A 20,302-nucleotide genomic window follows, 5' to 3' on the forward strand; every position below is an offset into this window, starting at 1 on the left:
CCTCTATAATAAAGGCAACATTATGACTTTCGCTGTTGTCAATTTTCAAATTAATATTTCTTTGATCCAGTAGTAACCTAATTTTTATTGAAACTCAAGGCACAGAGGAATATGGATAGAAACTTTAATATACAGGGATACATAATTAATTTTATATTTGCAACACTTATTTCACTGCAAATAAGATGCTCATTATGTTAATCACATTGCAGCTTCTCTGTTTGTAGCTCATATGGTTTGGCTGTGTCCCCACCCAAATCTGATCTTGAATTATAGTCCCCATAATCCCCACATGTCACAGGAGGGACCTGGTAGGAGGTAATTGAATCATGGGGACAGTTACCCCCATACTGTTCTTATGATAACGAGTGAGTTCTCAAGAGATCTGATGGTTTTATAAGGGGCTTTTCCCCCTTTGCTTGACACTTCTCCTTCCTCCTGCCATGTGAAGAAGTGTGTGTTTGCTTTTCCTTCCACCATGATGGTAAGTTTCATGGGGCCTTTCCAGCTCTGTGGAACAGTGAGTCAATTAAACCTCTTTCCTTTATAAATTACCCAGTCTTGGGCAGTTCTTTATAGCAGCATGAGAACAAACTAATACAGTAGCCTTAACCTTACACACAATTTGAATAGAAAATTTGATTCGAGCTTCACTATTTTTGTAGTTCAGACTCTATGCAATCTACACAAGTACAACACTGCTACAGTATATTAGTTTTGCACTCAATAGGAGATTCACTGGGGTGATTTGAATTATACATCAAGAAGAATTGATTTTTTTGGCATATTTTGTAGAATTTTTTAAAATTAGCATTATTCAAAGAGGTATTGGTTTATTAATTTGACACCACAGTCTTCCGTACACTGATTTCATTTTTTTTCATGCTGATTCTGCCATATCCTGTGACCTTCAGTATAAACTACTGTGTGGCTTTGCATAAGAAAATGAGAAACTTGTTCTCAAAAGTTAGCCTGTATCACGGTTGCATATGCTAGTCCATGCTATAGGTGGCATAGGCCTGTAGTCCTAGCTGAGATGGGATGACTGCTAGAGCCCAGGAATTTGGGGTTGTACTGAGCTATGATCTTTCCACTGCACTCCTGCCTGGGCTACAGAGTGAGAACATGTCTCTTAAAGAAACAAAAAAAGCCCATAAGAATAGGATAAACATTAGTTTTCAGATGAATTGAATCTTGACTGATCAGATTTTATTTGTATTAGGAACTATAATAAACATTGTAATTCACTGAATTAAGGAGGAGATATATGCATATGCATAGTGATACTTACATGCAATATTATATTTCAATTGACTCTAGTAGTAAAGATAACTGATTATTTCTAAACAAATGTCTTTGAAAATGTTTTCACTTCTTATTTATTCCAAGAAATAACACTTTTATTTTAAAATGGCTTCATTAATGCAGCTTTATTACATGACTTTAAAATTTATGCATAATAAAACTGCAACTGTTACTTCTTTATTGAAGTAAATGGCAATTATAGATTGATGCATGGTACTTGATCAACAAAGGTTATGCCAACACTGTGAATTTTATGGTGAGTTCTATTGACCTATAAGCTCTTCAAACATCATCTAGTTATTTGGAATTCTCATTTACTTTTAGCCAGATATTTCTAGCTCATATTTAGTACTTAAAATTTGTTTTAGGAATATAAAGGAGATATTAAAATATGTGTGTATGCGATAATGTAGCATGTTTTGGTATTGTTCTCATGATAAATTTTAGTAATATTTATGAAACTCAAAGAGGAGTTTTTTTTCTTTAAAATGTATGTTTTCTTAATTTTGTGGTAAAAGAAGCCTAGTTATTTCTATTGTTTTAGTTTACTAATTAAAATATTTGCTAGTCATTAATTCAGAAAATAATGTTAAAAAACTCAATTATACTCAAAGTAAGAATTTATGCAAACATAATTTTTTATTACTGAATTTGTGTAAGTAAAAATAATGATGCCTAAACTATCGTTTTAAAATTTATTAACAAATAAATTTAATCACAGAATATTTAATAGCCTAAAAACAATCTTCTTGTTAAAAACACACTTAACTTGTGAGATATGTTCATCTTCCATATTAGACAAATTATGTTTTAAGTTACACATTAGTCATATTATATACCTAGTCATTCATAATATAAAATTTGGTTGGATTATTTATTTTAAAAATTAGTTTCAGTCATAATGATTCACATAGACTATAGTATTTCAGATGACAAGGACTATGCTGATCTGTTTACCACAAACATCTTGGGCAGTGTTGTTGCTTTAAAAATGTCAATGATAAACCTTTAAACCTTAATTAAAAATTACTTTGAGATTTAGAGATACATTTCAAGATGGGCCTTTAGCTTACACAAAAAAGTCCTAATTATTATAATGAATGCATTTCTTAGTGGTTGTTAATATATAAGATATATATAGATATATATATATACTCCCTTACAGTGGGAAAATGGTTCCTTTTCTGGACCATTTCTCATGTGATGAATTCGAGAAATTCTTCACATTCAGTCTTAAAAGTTTTAAGCCGAATATGCTTATTGTTCTGAATTTTAAGGAAAATTAATCAATATTTGACTTTGGTGGTTTATAAACCAATTTTCACTTTTCAATTTGGGAACTAAAAGTCTTGAATAAGTTGTTAAAATGTGTTTGTTTTCTTTTTTATTGTTGTCACGTCCCTTGTTTTGCTTCTTTTATTTGTACCTTCCATACTATTAGAAATAAGTCCAGACCCATTACATTACTTATTTTTTTGACCTTTTTAGTTACCAAATTAGAAAGGATTTTTATCACTAAGCTCTAGACAACACTGAAATTGCAGTCTTTAAAAATGAAAAGCACGTACGTTATTACTTTTCTGTTTAAAGCAGTCTTTCTCTTTTTAGAGTTTTGTATATTTGAAAACTCTACACTTAAATATTACGAGTTGATTATGAATTCTAATTAATACAAAATTAGAGTGATTCTGTGTGTGTGTGTTTGTGTGTTTCTTATCATTGAAGTAGAATCCTCATTTAAAGGGTGGGGAATTGCAAAATTCTATGTAGAAGATCAATCCTCCCCAAAGTGTTTTATGAAAGCACTATTTTAAAAAAATTTTATACTTCAGCTTGTATTACCATTAAATTACATTGCATACAGATGAAACACCTTGCAGTGAGAAATAAATGTGCTGTTTGTCAGTGACACTTAAAAATGTTGTACAATGCTCTTTTATTGATCCTTATTAGTGCATAGAAACATTACTTTCACCTCTATATTTCTATTCTGCTTTATTCCATCTAAGAATTTCATGTCTTCAGTTTTATAATATTCTAATTTTATTCAAAATATATTTTTAACAAATTCAAAATGTTTATCTTTAAGCTTTTATCCATAATGGATATTATTAAATAATTCCTAAAATGCAGATGTGATCAGGAAATTATTTATTAATATTGGCTTTAAAATTTTGTAATGAATAAACTTGAGAGTCATCTGCCCAGACCAATACATATTTGGGTGTTTATAAACATACAATTATTTTGTTTAAAAATAGACTTTGCTACTTGTTCCAGGTCAAGCATGATTTCACAGTGTTTTGAAGAAAGTCAATAATGCAAGGCTTGAATTTATCTAGAAAATAATGACAATAATCTCTAATCCCTTATGTCCTAATTGTGAGAAATAATATAAAATTTTAGGTGAAGACAATGGTATTATAGAAAAAGTTTCTTAAACCATGATAAGAATAATTCTACTGGGCCATTCTCATGCTAGTGCCTGCTGATTTTGGGTTTTTCCTATTACTATTTTATATGTCAGAAGTTTGGAGACAGAGCAACCTGTTAAGTCAAAAACAATGTCTTTCCTTGCTCTACACTTATAGTAGGAGGTTGCATGAAAGAAACTGGTATGTCAGTAGAGGACTGTACTTAGCCATCACAGGCGACGAAGCTAGAAAATCTACTGAGTTACTGCAAAATGTTACGTTTAGTAACACATTTCCTTTGTGGAAAGCACCAATCATTACTTCCCAGGAAGCCAACATATTGCATAGGCTTGGTCCAATTCTATAAAAATGTATTACAAAATACAAATGTGAAGGAGCAGCAGTCCTAGTATGTCTCAATTATCACATTCTTTGTAAAGTGAAGTAGAAAATATATTGCAATACCTTACAAATTATATTTATTTAGGTATGCTAATATGTTGTAGAAATAAGAGAAAATATTTATTGTGTTTAACTTTATTAAAATTTCTTTTTAGCTTTCATACCTGGACTAAAGAAAGGTACAGTAGAAATCAACACAAACCATCACCATGTTGCATGTTTCATTTTAAAATGAAGTGCTGATTTGTGTTTAAGAACTGTTTACCTTTTTGCTTCTCATAAAACATCAACTGTTTGCTTCAAACACATTTTTGATACATTTAAAATATCTGAAATCTAGGAAGGGCATTCAGTCAGTTGGATATCTTATATATCTGAATGCTTTTTCTAAATTGTGTGTCATCAATCTTTAGATAATAAAATAAATGTGACTCTATAGTTATTTATTTGGCTTAAAGTAGTTGCTTTCAAATTACCTATGAATTTATTATTCATTTCTCTCCTCTGATAGTATAAGCATTTTCAGTATTTTGTTTGAGCAGCCATTAAAGATATAATTATATTTTTCTGTATTCTATTCCAATTTGATCTATAAATTGTGTATGTTTTCTAAATTACTAACAAAGTTTACATTGTTTATGAATTTGTAAATAATATGTAATATGCATTTTCTTTGCCAAATTATAACACATGGATTACATGGGAACCTATGATAAGTTAAGGTTGACAGACAAAATATTTCTAAAAACATGGAGTTTAAGCAATCAGTTGAAAAATATATATATTTTTTGTGCTGATAAAATTTTTAAATGCTGCAGGATATATTGAATGTTCCAAATATATTTGCACTCATTGTGCATATGCACACATTTCTTTGTTGTCCACTTTATATTTGGTGATGTTTCTGTCCTATTGTTCCACTGTTCTTTATAACAATAATTTATTTCACTCATACACTTTTATCTTAAACTGTAATGTATAATACATTGATGTTTTGATGAAATAGAAAGAGCACTTAAAGAAAAAATTTTCCTGAAATCCGTCATAAACCTGAATTGTTATGTAAGGAAGAAACTTACCTTTAATCTTTAATTTTGACATATTAGCAATATTAACAACATACTTTATCAATTTTTGGTATTTTAAATGTAAAATGTTGCTTTTGACTTTTTACACTGTGTTGGGGTAGTTCTTCTGTTCTTCTACAATCAGTTCTAATGTCCATGATACATTTCTGCCTATCATCTGAATAATGAAATGTGATCTCATTTGTCCATCTTTGCTTTGGTTGCCTGTGCCTGTTGGGTAATGCTCAAAGAGTTTTTGCACACTCAGATTTCCTGAGGAGTTTCCCCAAAGTGTTCTTCTAGTAATTTCATAGTTTGAAGTCTTAGAGTTAAGTCTTTAATGTGCATTGATTTGATTTTTTTGTGTATGGCAAGAGATAGCGGTCTTGTTTCATTCTTCTGCATATGGATATCCAGTTTTCAGTTTTCCAGGAAGTATTGATTGAAGAAACTGTCCTTTCCCTAATGTATATTCTTGGAACATTTGTTGAAAATGAGTTTACTGTAGATGTATGAATTTATTTCTGGGTTTTCTATTCTGTTCCGTTGGTCTATATATCTGTTTTTATGCCAGTACAATACTATTTTGGTTAGTATAGCTCTGTAGTATAATTTGACATCAGGTAATGTGATTTCTCCAATGTAGTTTTTTTTTTGCTTAGGATAGCTTTGGCTATTCTGCGTATTTTGTGGTTCCATATAAGTTTTAGAATTTTTTTTTCAATTAATGTGAAGAATGTCGTGATTATTTTACAGGGGTTTGCATTGAATCTGTAGATTACTTTGGGAGTATGAATATCTTAACAATATTTATTTTTCCACATACATGTAATATCTTTTCATTTTTTGTGTCTTCAATTTCTTTCATCAAAGTTTTATAGTGTTCATTGTAGAGAATTTCACTTCCTTGATTAATTTATCATATTTTATTTTATTTGTAGCTATTGTAAATGGGATAAATTTCTTGATTCCTTAATGTTGGCACATAAACATGTTACTGGTTTTTGTATGTTGATTTTGGATATGAAATCAATATTCATCAGTGATATTGGCCTGTTTTCTTTTTCTGATATGTTGTTGGATTTTGGATACGAAATCAACATACAAAATTACTAAATTTGTTTATCAGTTCTAATCATTTTCTTGTGGACTCTTCAGGTTTTTCTAAATATAATATCATATCATTAACAAACAAGAACAATTTTACTTCTTCCATTTCAACTTGGATGCCCTTTATTTCTTTCTCTTGTCTGATTGCTCTAGCTAGGACTTCCAGTACTATGTTGAATGACACTGGTGACAGTGGTCCTCCTTATCATGTTCCAGATCTTAGAGAAAACACTTTTCGTTTTTTCCCCATTCAGTATGATACTAGCTGTAGGTCTGTTGTATACGCCCTTTATTATATTGAGGTATGTTCATCCTATACCCAATTCTTAGAGAATTTTTTAAAATGAAGGAATGTTGAATTTATCAAGTAATTTTTCAGCATCAATTGAAATAATCATATGGTTTTTGTCTTTTATTCTGTTGATATGATGAATCACATAGATTGATTTGCATACATTGAGCCATCTTTGCATCTCTAGGTTAAATCCCACTTGGTCATGATGAATGATGTTTTCAATGTGTTGTTGAATTCAGTTTGCTAATATTTTGTTGAAGATTTTTGCATCAACATTCATCAGTGATATTGGCCTGTTTTCTTTTTCTGATATGTTGTTGGTTTTGGTATCAGGGTAATATTAGCCTCATAGAATAAGTTTTGTAGTGTTCCCTCCTTCTCTATTTTCTAGAATAGTTTGAATAGAATTGGTATTAGTTCTTTCTTAAATATTTGTTAGAAGTCAGCAGTGAAACCCTGTGGTCCTCAGCTATTTTTCTGCTGGAAGATATATTTTTTCTTTTTTTTTTTTTAACTTTTAAGTTCAGGGGTACAAGTGTAGGTTTGTTACATAGGTAAACTTGTGTCATGGGGATTTGTTGCACAGTTTGTTTCATCAACCAGGTTTTAAGCCTAGCACCCATTAGTTGTTTTTCCTGATCCTCTCTCTCCTCCCACCCTCCATCCTCCAAGAGACCCCAGTGTGTGTTGTTCTCCTCTATGTGCCCATGTGTTCTCATAATTTATCTCTCATTAATAAGTGAGAAAATGTGGTATCTGGTTTTCTGGCCCTGTGTTATTTTGGTAAAAATAATGGCCTTAGGCTCAATTCATGTTCCTGCAAAAGACATAATCTTGTTCTTTTTTATGGCTGCATAGTATTCCATGGTGTATATATACCACATATTCTTTACCCAGTCTGTAATTGATTGACATTTAGGTTGATATCATATCTTTGCTATTGTGAGTAGTGCTGCAGTGAACATATGCATGCATGTGTCTTTATAATAGAATGATTTATATTCCTTTGGATATATTCCCAGTAATGGGATTGCTGGGTCAAATGTTATTTCTGTCTTTAGGTCTTTGAGTAATTGCCACACTGTCTTCCACAGTGGCTGAAATAATTTACGCTCTCACCACCGGTGGATAAGTTTTCCTGTTCTCTACAACCTCACCAGGATTTCTTACTATTTGACTTTTTTGTAGCCATTCTGACTGGTGTGAGATAGTATCTCATTGTGGATTTGATTTGCATTTCTCTAACAATCAATGTTGTTGAGCTCTTTTCATATGATTGTTGACCACATGTATGTCTTCTTTTGAAAAGTGTCTGCTCATGTATTTTGCCACTTTTTAATGGAGTTGTTTTTTTTCTTTGTAATTTTTTTTAAGTTCATTATAGATGCTGGATATTAGACCTTTGTCAGATACAGAGTTTGCAAAAATTTTCTGTCATTCCATAGATTGTTTACTCTGTTGATAGTTTATTTTTGCTATGAAGCAGCCATTTCATTTACTTAGATCTCATTCGTCAATTTTTGCTTCTGTTGCAATTGCTTTTGGAATTTTTTTTTATGAAACTTTTGCCAGCGCCTGTATCCGGAATGATACTGCCTAGGTTATCTTCCAGGAATTTTATAGTTTTGGGTTTTATGTTTAAGTCTTTAATCCATCTTGAGTTTATTTTTGTATATAGTGTAAGGAAGGGGTCCAGTTTCAATCTTCTGCATATGCCAGTTATGTCAACACCATTTATTGAATAGAAAATCCTTTCTTCAGAGCTTTTTTTTTTTTTTTTTGGTCAGGTTTGTCAAAAATCAGAGAGTTGTAGGTGTGTGGTCTTATTTCTGGGTTCTCTATTCTATTCCATTTGCCTATGTGTCTGTTCCTGTACCAGTGCCATGCCATTCTGGTTACTATAATCCTGTAGTATAGTATAGTTTGAAGTCAGGTAGCATGATACCTCTGGCTTTGTTCATTTTGTTTAGGATTACCTTGGCTATTAGGGCTATTTTTGGTACCATATAAATTTTTAAATAATTTTTAAAAATTTTATTTCTGTAAAGAATGTCATTGATAATTTAATAGGAATAGCATTGAATGTATACATTGTTTTAGGCAGGATGACCATTTTAATGATATTGATTATTTCTATCCATGAGCATAAAATGTTTTTCCATTTGTTTGTGTCATCTCTGATTTCTCTGAGCCGTGGCTTGTAGTTCTCCTTGTAGAGATTTTTCACCTCCCTGGTTAGCTGTATTCCAAGGTATTTTATTCTTTTTGTGGCAAATGTGAATAGGCATCTGTTTGTGGCTCTCAGCTTAACTGTTGTTGATGTATAGGAATGCCAGCACTTTTTGCACATTGATTTTGTGTCCTGAGACTTTGGTGAAGTTGTTTAACAGCTTCAGAAGCTTCGGGGCTGAAAAAATGTTTTTTTTGTTTGTTTTTTTTTTAGATATAGGGTCATGTCATCTGCAAACAGAGATAGTTTGACTTCCTCTCTGCTGGAAGATATTTAGTATGGCTTTGAGCTCATTATTTGTTATGGATATGTTCAGGTTTTGGATTTCTTAATGGTTTAAACTTGATAGGCTATATGTGTCTAGGATTTGTCAATTTCTTCTGGCTTTTTCCATTTATTGGCATATAGTTGCTAATAATGGCCATTAATCATCTTTTGAATTCCTGTGGTATCAGTTGTAATGTCTCCTTTTACATCTCTGGTTTTATTCAGGTCTTCTCTCTTTTCTCTTAGTATGGCTAAAGGCTTGTCAATTTTGTTTAACTTTTAACAAAACAACCTTTTTATTTCATTGATCTTTTGTATTGATTTCTTTGTTTTGATTTCATTGATTTATCTTCTATTATTATTCTTTTTCTTCTACTAATATTGGATTTTGTTTGCTCTTGCTTTTCCTGTTAAGATGCATCATTAGGTTGTTTACTTGAAGTTTTTCTCATTTTTTAATGTAGGCACTTACAGCTATAAACTTCCCTCTAAGTACTGCTATTGCTATATCCCATAGGGCTCAGTATGTTGTGTGTCCATTATAATTTGTTTCAAGAATTTTTTCAAATTTCTTTTTAATTTCTGCATTAACATACTGATCATTCAGCAGCATATTGTTTAATTTCTATGTGAGTGTATGGTTTCCAAAATTCCTCTTGTAATTAATTTCTAGTTTTAGTCCATTGTGGTGAGAGAAGGTGCTTGATAATTTTTGACTTTTTTGAATGTTTTAAGAATTGCTTTTTGAACTAACATATGACCTTTCCTTGAGAATGCTCTATTTGCTGAGGAGAAAAATGTGTATTCTGCAGCAGATGGGTGAAATTTTCTGTAACTATTAGGTTTTTTTGTTCTATAGTGAGGATTAAGTTCAATTTTTTTTGCTGTTGCTGTTGTTGTTGATTTTCTGTCTGAAAGGTCCAATGCTGAAAGTGTGGTGTTTAAGTCCCCACCTATTATTGTATTGGGGCCTATCTCTATCTGTGGCTCAATAATATTTGCTATATATATCTGAGTGCTATAGTATTGAGCACATAAATATTTACAATTGTTATATCCTTTTCCTGAATTGACCCATTTATTATTATATAGTGACTTTCTTTGTCTCATAGTTTTTATATTGAAATATAATTTGTCTGATATAAGTCTAGCTACTACCACTCTTTTTTAGTTTTTATTGGCATGGAATATCTTTTACCATCTGTTTATTTGCAATGTATGAGTGCCTTTAAATGTGAAGTATGTTTCTTGTAGGCCATAGATTATATAGTTTTTTTAATCCATTAATCCACTCTATGCCTTTTGATTGGAGAATTTAGTTGTTTTTACATTAAATGTTATTATTAACAAATAAGGGCTTATTCTTGCCATATTGTTATTTGTTTTCTGTTCATTTTGTGGCCTTCTCTTCCTTCTTTCCTTCCTTTTTCTTCTTTTAGTTAAGATGATTTTCTCTGGTGATACAATTTAGTTTTTTTTTAAATTTTTTGTCAGTCAGTTATCTGTTTTTTGATTTAAGATTACCATGAAACTTGCAAATACTATCTTATAACCCATTATTTTAAGCTAATAATAATTTAACACTGTATAAACAAACAAACATAAAAATGTAGAGAAAACTCATAAACACTCTACATTTTATTACCCTACTTTTTAATCTTTTGTTGTTTTTATTTATATATTGTTGTACTGTCTAGGTCTTGAAAAGTTGTAGTTATTATTTTTTATTGGTTCCTGTTTTAATATTTCTACTTATGATAAGAATAGTTTACACACCACAGTTACAGTGTTATAATATTCTGTATTTTTTGTGTATTTACTATTACCAGTCAGTTTTGTACCTTTGTATGAATTCTTGTTGCTCATTAACATTCTATTCTTTTTAATTGAGGCACTCTCTTTAGTATTTCCTGAAGGACAGGTCTGGTGTTGTTAAAATCCTTCAGCTTTTGTTTTTTGGGGGAAGTCTTTATTTCTCCTTCATGTTTAGAGGATATTTTCACCAGATATACTATTATAGAGTGAAAGTATTTTTTCTCCAGCACTTCTTTAAATATGTCATGCCACTCTCTCATGCCCTGTAAGGTTTCCACTGAAATGTGCTGCCAGATGTATCGGTGCTCCATTGTATGTTATTTGTTTGTTTTCTCTTGCTGCTCTTTCTAAAATAATCCTTTCTTTATTTTTGACCTTTGGGAGTTTGATTATTAAATGCTTCGAGATAGTCTCTTTTGGGTTAAATCTCCTTGATGTTCTTTGGGCCTCTTATACTTGGATATTGATAATATTTCACTAGGTATTGGAAGTTCTCTTTTATTATTTCTTTGAGAAAACTTCCTACTCATATCTCTTTCTCTACCTCCTCTTTAAGGCCAATTAGTCTTAGATTTGCTCTTTTGAGGCTGTTATCTAGATTCTGTAGTTGTATGTTATTATTTTTATTCTTTTTTCTTTACCTCTGTGTATTTTCAAATAGCTTATCTTCAAGCTTACTAATTCTTTCTTCTACTTGATCAATTCTGTTATTAAAAGACTGATATTGTTTGGCTTTGTCCCCACTCAAATCTCATTTTGAATTGTAGCTCCCATAATTCCCATGGGTTGTGGGACGGACCCAGAGGGAGGTAACTGAATCATGGGGATGGGCTTTTCCCATGCTGTTCTCATGATAGTGAATGAGTCTCATGAGATCTGATGGTTTTATAAAGGAGAGTTCCCCTACACAAGCTCTCTCTTGCCTGCTGCCATGTGAGATGTAACTTTGCTCTTCCTTGCCTTCCACCATGATTTTGAGGCCACCCCAACCACGTGGAACTGTGGTTAAACTTCCGTTACCTTATAAGTTACCTAGTCTCGTGTGTGTCTTTATCAGCAGTGTGAGAATGGACTAATACAAAGACTTTATGCATTCTTCAGTATGTTAATTGCATTTTTCAGCACCAGAATTTTTACTTGATTCATTCTAATTATTTCAATCTCCTTGTTAAATTTATCTAACAGACTTCTAAATTTCTTCTCTGTGTTATCATTGAATTTCTTTGAGTTCCCTCAAAACAGCTATTTTTAATTCTCTGTCTGAAAGTTCACATATCTCTGTTTCTCCAGGATTGGTCCCTGATGCCTTATTTAGTTTATTTGGTAAGGTCATGTTTTCCTGGATAGTCTTGATATTTATGGATTTTCATCTGTGTCTGGGCATTGAGGAATAAGGTATTTATTGTTATCTTTGCAGTAGGGTCTTGTTTGTACTCATCTTTCCCAGGAAGCCTTTCCAGATATTTCAAAGAACTTTGATGTTGTGATCTAAAATATATCTGTATTAGAGAACGCAAGAAGCCCGAAGCCCAGGACAACTTTTTAAGTTTAAGAACTAAGTAACTGTGGTTCTTGCAGACTTGTATAGGTACTGCCTTGGTGGTTTTGGACAACATCCAGAAGAATTCTGTAGATTATCGGGCAAAAACTCTTGTTCTCTTTTCTTACTTTCTTCCAAAAAAAAAAAAAAAAAAAAAAAAAATGGAGTCTCTCTCTCGCTCTCTGTTCTGAGCTGCCTGGAGTTATTGGTGGAATGACACAAGCACCTCTGTGACCACCACTACTAGGATTGTGCTGGGTCAGACCCGATGCCAGTACAATACTGGGCCTCACTCAAGGCCTGATACAACCTCAACTTGACTACTGCCTATGTTTTCCCAAGGCCCTGGGGCTCTACAGTAAGCTGCTGGTAAGGCCTTTCAGGCCTGTGTTCTTCCCTTCAAGATGGCGAATTTCCCCAGGCCCCAGGTATGTCCAGATGTGCCATCCAGGAGCCAGAGACTAACATTAAATACCTTAGATGTCTAAGTGGTATTCTATTGTATGGCAACTGAGCTGGCACTCAAACCACAAGATGCAATCCTTCCCACTCTTCTTTCCTTTTTCCAAAGGTAGAGGAGCTTCACCCTGTGGCCACTGCCAACATGAGGCCATGGAGAATACTGCCAAGCTATTGCTGATGTTTCCTTTAGGTCCAAAGTCTCTTCAGTCAGCTTGTGATGATTGATACCCGGCCTGGGACTCACCCTTCAGAACAATGGGCTCCTCTCTCACCCAGGGCAGGTCCAGAAATGCTGTCCAACATCCATGTCCTAGATATGGGGACCTCAAGGGTCCACTTCGTGCTCTACTCCACTGTGGTGAGCTAGGACTTAAGGTCCAAGACAAAGTTCCCTTTTCCCTCCTCATTTCTCAATCAGAGGGAGTCTTGCCCCCTACAGACACAGCAGGAAATGTGCTGATTGTAGCCTGAGTCCAGCAAGTCTCAGAATTTCACCCAAGGCACTAGAAGTATTGCCTGGGTATTATTGCTGGTCATTAATCTTCTGTGATCATTATTTGTATTTCTGTGGGGTCAGTGGTAATATCTTCTTTGTCATTTCTAATTGTGTTTATTTGGAACTTTTCCCTTTTTTTCTGTATGAGTGTACCTAGAAATCTGACATGGTTTGGCTCTGTGTTCCCCTCAAAATCTCATCTCAAATTATAATCCCCATGTTTCCAGGGAGGAACATGTAATCTCCATGTGTCAAGGGAAGGAGGTGATTGGATCATAGGAGCAGTTTCCCCCATGTTGGCCTTGTGATAATGAATGAGTTCTCACGAGATCTTATGGTTTTATAAGTGTATGACAGTTTCTCCTTCACATGTTCTTTCTCCTGCCACCTTGTGAAGAAGGTACTTGCTTCCCCTTTGCCTTCTGCTATGATTATAAGTTTCCTGAGGCCTACCCAGCCATGTGGAACTGTGAGTCAATTAAACTTCTTTCTTTTAAAAATTACCCACTCTCGAGTATTTCTTTATAGCAATGTAAAAATGGACTATTACACAATCTATTTCACTAATTTAAAAAAAAACCTCCTAGATTCATTCATCTTTTGAATGTTTTTTCCTGTCTCATTTTCCTTCAGTTCAGCTCTGATTTTGGTTATTTCTTGTCTTCTGCTAGCTTTGGGCTTGGTTTGATCTTGCTTCTCTAGTTTTCTTTAGTTGTGATGTTAGGTGGTTCAATTGAGATTTTTTTCAACTTTTAGATGTGGGTATTTAGTGCTATAAATTTCCACTTTAACACTGCCTTAGTTGTGTCCCAGAGATTCTGCTATATTGTATCTGTGTTCTTATGAGTTTCAAATAACTTCTTGATTTCTGCCTCAATTTCATTATTTACCCAAAAGTCATTCATGACCTGAGCAAATTATACAATTTCCATTTAATTGTATGGTTTTGAGCAATTTTCTTAGTCTTGCTTCCTAATTTGATAGTGCAATGATCTGAGGGAGTGATTCTTATTATTTCAGTTCTTTTGCATTTGCTGAGGAGTGTTTTGTGTCCGATTATGTGGTCAATTTTAGAGTATGTGCCGAGTGGCATTGAGAATAATGTACATTCTGTGGTATTTGGGTAGAGATTTCTGTAAATGTCTATTAAGTACATTTGGTCCAGTGCGGAGTTTAGTTCCTAAATATCTTCATGAATTATCTGTCTAATACTGTCAAAGGGTGTTGAAATCTCCCACTATTATTTTGTGGGAGTCTAAGTCACTTTGATGATCTCTAAGAACTTGTTTTATGAATCTGAGTGTTAATGTGTTGGGTGCATATATATTTAGGACAGTAAGGTCTTCTTGTTGAATTGAACCCTTTACCATTATGTGATGCCCATCTTTGTCTTTTTTCTATATTTGTTGGTTTAAAATATGTTTTTTCTGAAATTAGGATTGAAATCCCTGCTTTTTTGTTTTCCATTTGTTTGTATATTTTTTTCTATTCCTTTATTTTGAGCTCATGGGTGTCACTGCATGTGAGATGTGTCTCTCAAAGACAGCATAACAATGGGTCTTGGTTCTTTATGCAACTTAACAGTCTGTGCCTTTTAATTGAGAGCATTTAGCTTGTTTACATTCAAGGTTAGTACTGATATGTATGGATTTGATTCTATCATCATCATGTTAGCTGGTTATTCTGCAGACTTGTCTGTGTGGTTCTTCATAGTGTCACTGGCCTGTGTAATTCAGTATGTTTTTGTAGTGGCTGGTAACTGCCTTTCCTTTCCATATTTAGTGCTTCTATCAGAAGCTCTTGTAAAGCAGGTTGGTTGGTAATTAATTCCCTCAGCATTTGCTTGTCTGAAGATAATGTCATTTCTCCTTCACTTGGGAAGCTTAGTTTGGCCAGATATGAAACTCTGGGTTGAAATTTCTTTAAGAATGTTGAATATAGACCCTCAATCTTTTCTGGCTTGTGAGGTTTCTGCTGAGAGGTCTGCTGTTTGTGTGATGGGGTTCTTTTTTTAGGTGACCTGACTCTTCTCTAGTTGCCTTTAATTTTTTTTTTTTATTTTGACCTTGGAGAATCTGATGATTGTGTTCGGAATGATCTTCTTGTAAAGTATCTTACTGAGGTTCTCTGAATTTCCTGAATTTGATTCTTGGCTTGTATAGCTAGTTTGGGGAAGTGACCATGGATAATATCCTGAAATATGTTTTCAAAGTTGCTTCCATTCTCCTTGTCTTTTTCAGGGACAACAATGCTTCATAGATTTGTTCTCTTTCCATAATTCCATTTTTTTGGAGGTTTTATGTATTCCTTTTAATTCTTTTTTCCCTATTCTTGTCTGACTGTATTATTTTAGAAAGCCGACCTTCAGACTCTGAGATTCATTCCACAGCTTGGTCAGTTCTCCTATTAATACTTGTGATTGCATTATGAAATTTTTGTAGTGTGTTTTTCAGCTCTGTGAGCTCAGTTATATTATTTTGTATAAAGACCTATTTTGTTTGTTAGTTGTTGCGTCATTTTATTATGATTCTTACCTTCTTTGAATTGGGTTTCAATGTACTCCTGCACCTCAATGATCTTTTTCTATTCATATTCTGAATTCAATTTCTGTCATGTCAGCTATTTCAGCCCAGTGAAGAACCATTGCTAGAGAGTTGGTGTGGTCATTTGGAGGAAAGAAGACACTGTGGCTTTTAGAGTTGTCAGAGTTCTTGCACTGTTCTTTCTTGTCTTTGTGGGCTGATGTTCCTTTAGTCTTCGAAGTTGCTGTTTTGTGAGGTTTTTTTTTTTTAAATCCTATTAGATGACCTTGAGGGTTTGGTTGTGGTACAAGCTTGGTTCAGTCAACTGGCTTCATTTCTGGAAGAATTTGGGGGGCCAAGTCTCTGCTCCCAACTTCTATACTACGTGCTGTAACTCTGGGAGACTGGTATTGGGCCCTGTCTTTGTTCTCTGGCTCCTCAAAGTTAGGAACCCAATGTGCTGGGAAGGCTGAAATGCTCCCAGACTACTGATCACTACACTTTGATGGCTGGTGCCAGCCAAAACATTTGGTAGGTCAGTGGCAGTGGGATCTGTCCTTGTTTGCATGTGCCAGCAGCAGTGACAGTGGCAGCACTGTGTGGTACCTGCATGTTGGCTGTGGCAGGGCACCTAGTGGGTATTGGGGTACTGGTCTCCCTACACACATTCACAGCAGCGACAGAGGCAGCATGGCTCTCTAGGATGGGGATCCCCTCTGGTGACTGTGCACGTGGTCATACTGGTGGTGGTTTTAGCGCAAGGGCTGGACGCTGTCAGGTGCAGGTCTTTGTGCACCCTCTATGTGCATTCATGCAGGCAGAGGTCCCCACTCAGGGAATGTGAGGGTCTGCTGTTCTCTGTTCCTAGTTTCACTCTGGAAATAGCATTGGCACAGGGGCAGGGGCCTGGTAAAGGTGGGGCTGCTGGGCTCTGTGCCCACCAAGGCTCTGACTGCAATGACAGTACAGTGGGGAGAGAGGAGGTGGAGTGAACTCATGCTGGCAGCAGTGGAAGGGCAGGGTTCACACACACACACACCCCACACACACACACCCCACACACACACACGGAATGCAAAAGCCACCTCACACACACTCACCAGCAAGGCAATATGGGGAAGGGCCGTGGGCCTGAGGGTAGATGCAGTTGAGGGAGGGAGGGTGTGAGCTAGTGCGTGGCCATGGGCTTTGCTCTGCTGGAGCTCTCTGCCAGTGTGGTGCAGTCCACCAGTGCAGGAGCTATGATATGGGTCCCCAGGGCACCAGAGGTTGCACCGCAAAGAGGCAGAGTCAGGCTGGGCCTCTGGGACAGGCCAGCAGACCAAGGGGTGCGCAGGTTGGACCATCCCCTTCTGATGGGCCTGCAGAGTTCAGGTCTGACAGTTCCTCTAGGGATAAATTCTCCTATTAGAGCAAATCAAGCCTCGGGGGTGAGAGTCCCTGACCATGCTCTGCTACAGACGCTCCCGCACCAAACCCTCTGCGCTCCTCACTGGATGAAAGGCTGCCCTTACTACTTCTCTAAGCAGCTCTCTCTGCCAACGCAAGTGTCTGTGGTGGTCAAGTGGTTTCCTACTGCTGGGATTCCAGAGGTCCATGGTGAGTGCTAATTGCTCCTTGCCAGTTCAACTTACCTGTTCCCTTAGAGTTACTGGGGGCCAGGAACGAGTCCTGCTGCACAGTAGCCCCTTGCAGTATTCCCAGCTTCCTCCCTCTTCAGCCCATTTTTGTCTTCCCTTTGTCCACTCTCAGTGCCTTTCCTCTGAAGATCTGTTAGGAGTGCAGCAGCTGTCAGGATCCCTCAGTGGGGTCTAGTTGGCCATCTTGCTCAGCTCCAATCATTTAACCTCTTAAAGTCTGTTTACTCATTTGTAAAATATAAATATCAATAGCAACTATCACAAATAATTTAGCACTGCCCCTTAGACATCGTAGATGTTAAATATTATGCTAATACAATAATAGCATTCTTATTTTTCCATTATTATTTTTTTTCTAGATTGAACTTTTATTGGCTACCCACTTAGCTTTTAGGCAAAATCAATTTCATTTTTTTTTATTTCAAATATTAATAAAAGAGGCACTGCTTGTTTTCATTAACCTGTGAAATAATTTTCTATGAATTAGAAAATACAGCTGTGTGCATAATTCTGTTCTTTTATCATTATTAGTATTTTCAGCCACTTTTAAGAAACAGAGGAGATAATTTTTTTTACGAGTTTATCAAATTATCTTGTAATTGTTAAATACACCTTGAAGTCTCCATTCCCATAACTAAATCTGGTTTGTCTTTTACCTTTAATTAAGCTAACCTCTCTGTTTAGTAATGTCTAACTGTGAAGATGATAAGCCAGGTACCAATGTTTAACTTGCATTTTTTTAGCATATTTTAAAACTTCAGTGAAGTCTTGATGTAAATGAATAGATGTATGTATATAAATCTATGGTTATAGTATCTGTTACTCACACATGTCTCATTAAAATTATTGGGAACATTCTTCCTTTACTTTGTTTTTCTCTTAGTCTTCAAAGTTTTATGTGTAGACTCCTTATAAATAGTTTAAATCAGATTGTTAGTAATAAAGAGGAATATCACTTTAAGAATCTGACAGCAATATTTGCATTTTAACATCCATGGGAACAGTATATTGTGTCTAACTTAAGTATCTGACACCAAACATTAAACATAATATTTCCTTTCTAATCTTATCCTTTGATACATTTTAGTGTATGAGGTATTTCAAGGAAAGATGTGAAACATGTAAATTAATTGTCTTTTTTATCCCTCAAAGATAACCAAGGTATTTATTAAATTCCCTGAAGCCGTATGACAAGACATACAGCTAAACTCAAACTAAATTATCTGGCTCTTGTAAGCTTTATGTTTGACATTATGATAATCCATATTTTGTTCTTTTACAAAAGTGATGCAATGAATTTATAAATTAACACAGAGACATTGGTTACAATAATTTCATAAAGACAAAGAGAAGCCTCACAATTGTGACACCGGGCTTGTTTGACATTCCTTGTACCTAAACAATTTATTACCTTTTACACTATAGTCAGAGGTAGTGAACTATTACTGGAAAAATGGTATTTTCTCTATGCATTGGAATTTGAATTATTCCTCAAAGACAGTTCTTGCAGTGGGTAATGTTCCTCATGTTGTCACTTGGCCAACAGACTGTACCTTGGCATGGGAAAATTTGTCAGCTTTTTCTCATGTGACACAGATGTTGCTTTTAATGATGCATTTAAATAATTTTGCATAGAAAGGGAAGATAAGATTATATAAAAAGAAAAATAGTTATTCAAGACTTATGAAGGCTCAAGAAACTGGAGAGCCAATAATACACTCTGAATAAGGTCTATGATCTTTCATTTATGAAGAATTTACACCCAATTTTCATAAATTACATATCGATGTGTTATAAATTATGTACTTTATTTTATTTATAAAATTATGTCCAACATTTTGCTAAAGTTCATTATACAAATTCCAAAACAAATAATATTGTTTATTTTAGATTTGGTAGTTTAATGACGCCATTCATTTAACGTAAATATGTTTCATTGTGAAAGAACATGGGAAGAAAAATGACTTTGTCATACATATATTTTGTTACATTTGATCCAGCAATCCCACTACTGGGTATCTACCCAGAGGAAAAAAAGTCATTATATGAAAAGGATACTTGCACGTGCATGTTTATAGCAGCACAATTCACAATTGTGAAAATATGGAACCAGCCCAAATGCCCACCAAACAATGAGTGAACAAAGAAAATCTGTGTGTGTGTGTGTGTGTGTGTATATGTGTATATATATATGTGTATATATGTATATATATGTGTATATATATACATATATATGTGTGTATATATATACGTATATATGTGTATATATGTATATATGTGTATGTATATACGTATATATGTGTGTATATATGTATATATATGTGTATATATATGTGTGTGTATATATACGTATATATATGTGTGTGTGTATATATACGTATATATATGTGTGTATATATACATATATATGTGTGTATATATATACACGTATATATGTGTGTATATATATACACGTATATATATGTGTATATATATACGTATATATGTGTGTATATATACGTATATATATGTGTGTATATATATACGTATATATATGTGTGTATATATGTATATATATGTGTATATATATGTGTGTGTATATATACGTATATATGTGTGTGTGTATATATACGTATATATATGTGTGTATATATACATATATATGTGTGTATATATATACACGTATATATATGTGTATATATATACGTATATATGTGTGTATATATACGTATATATATGTGTGTATATATATACGTAT

At 34.1% G+C, this 20,302-nt stretch overlaps 1 protein-coding gene across 3 annotated transcripts in view; it reads left to right on the top strand.

Moving 5' to 3' along the window:
• Nucleotides 1–20,302, top strand: part of PCDH11X (protocadherin 11 X-linked) — an 827,978-nt gene that overhangs the window by 673,135 nt on the left and 134,541 nt on the right. For all 3 annotated transcript variants that reach the window (XM_034950250.3, XM_034950249.3, XM_034950252.3), the window contains one exon: nt 4,277–4,300. In XM_034950250.3, the coding sequence (XP_034806141.2) occupies nt 4,277–4,300 (24 nt within the window). The remainder of the gene's footprint in view (nt 1–4,276; nt 4,301–20,302) is intronic.

This window comes from Pan paniscus, chromosome X (assembly GCF_029289425.2).
Source record: "Pan paniscus chromosome X, NHGRI_mPanPan1-v2.0_pri, whole genome shotgun sequence".
Classification (NCBI taxonomy): Eukaryota; Metazoa; Chordata; class Mammalia; order Primates; family Hominidae; genus Pan; species Pan paniscus.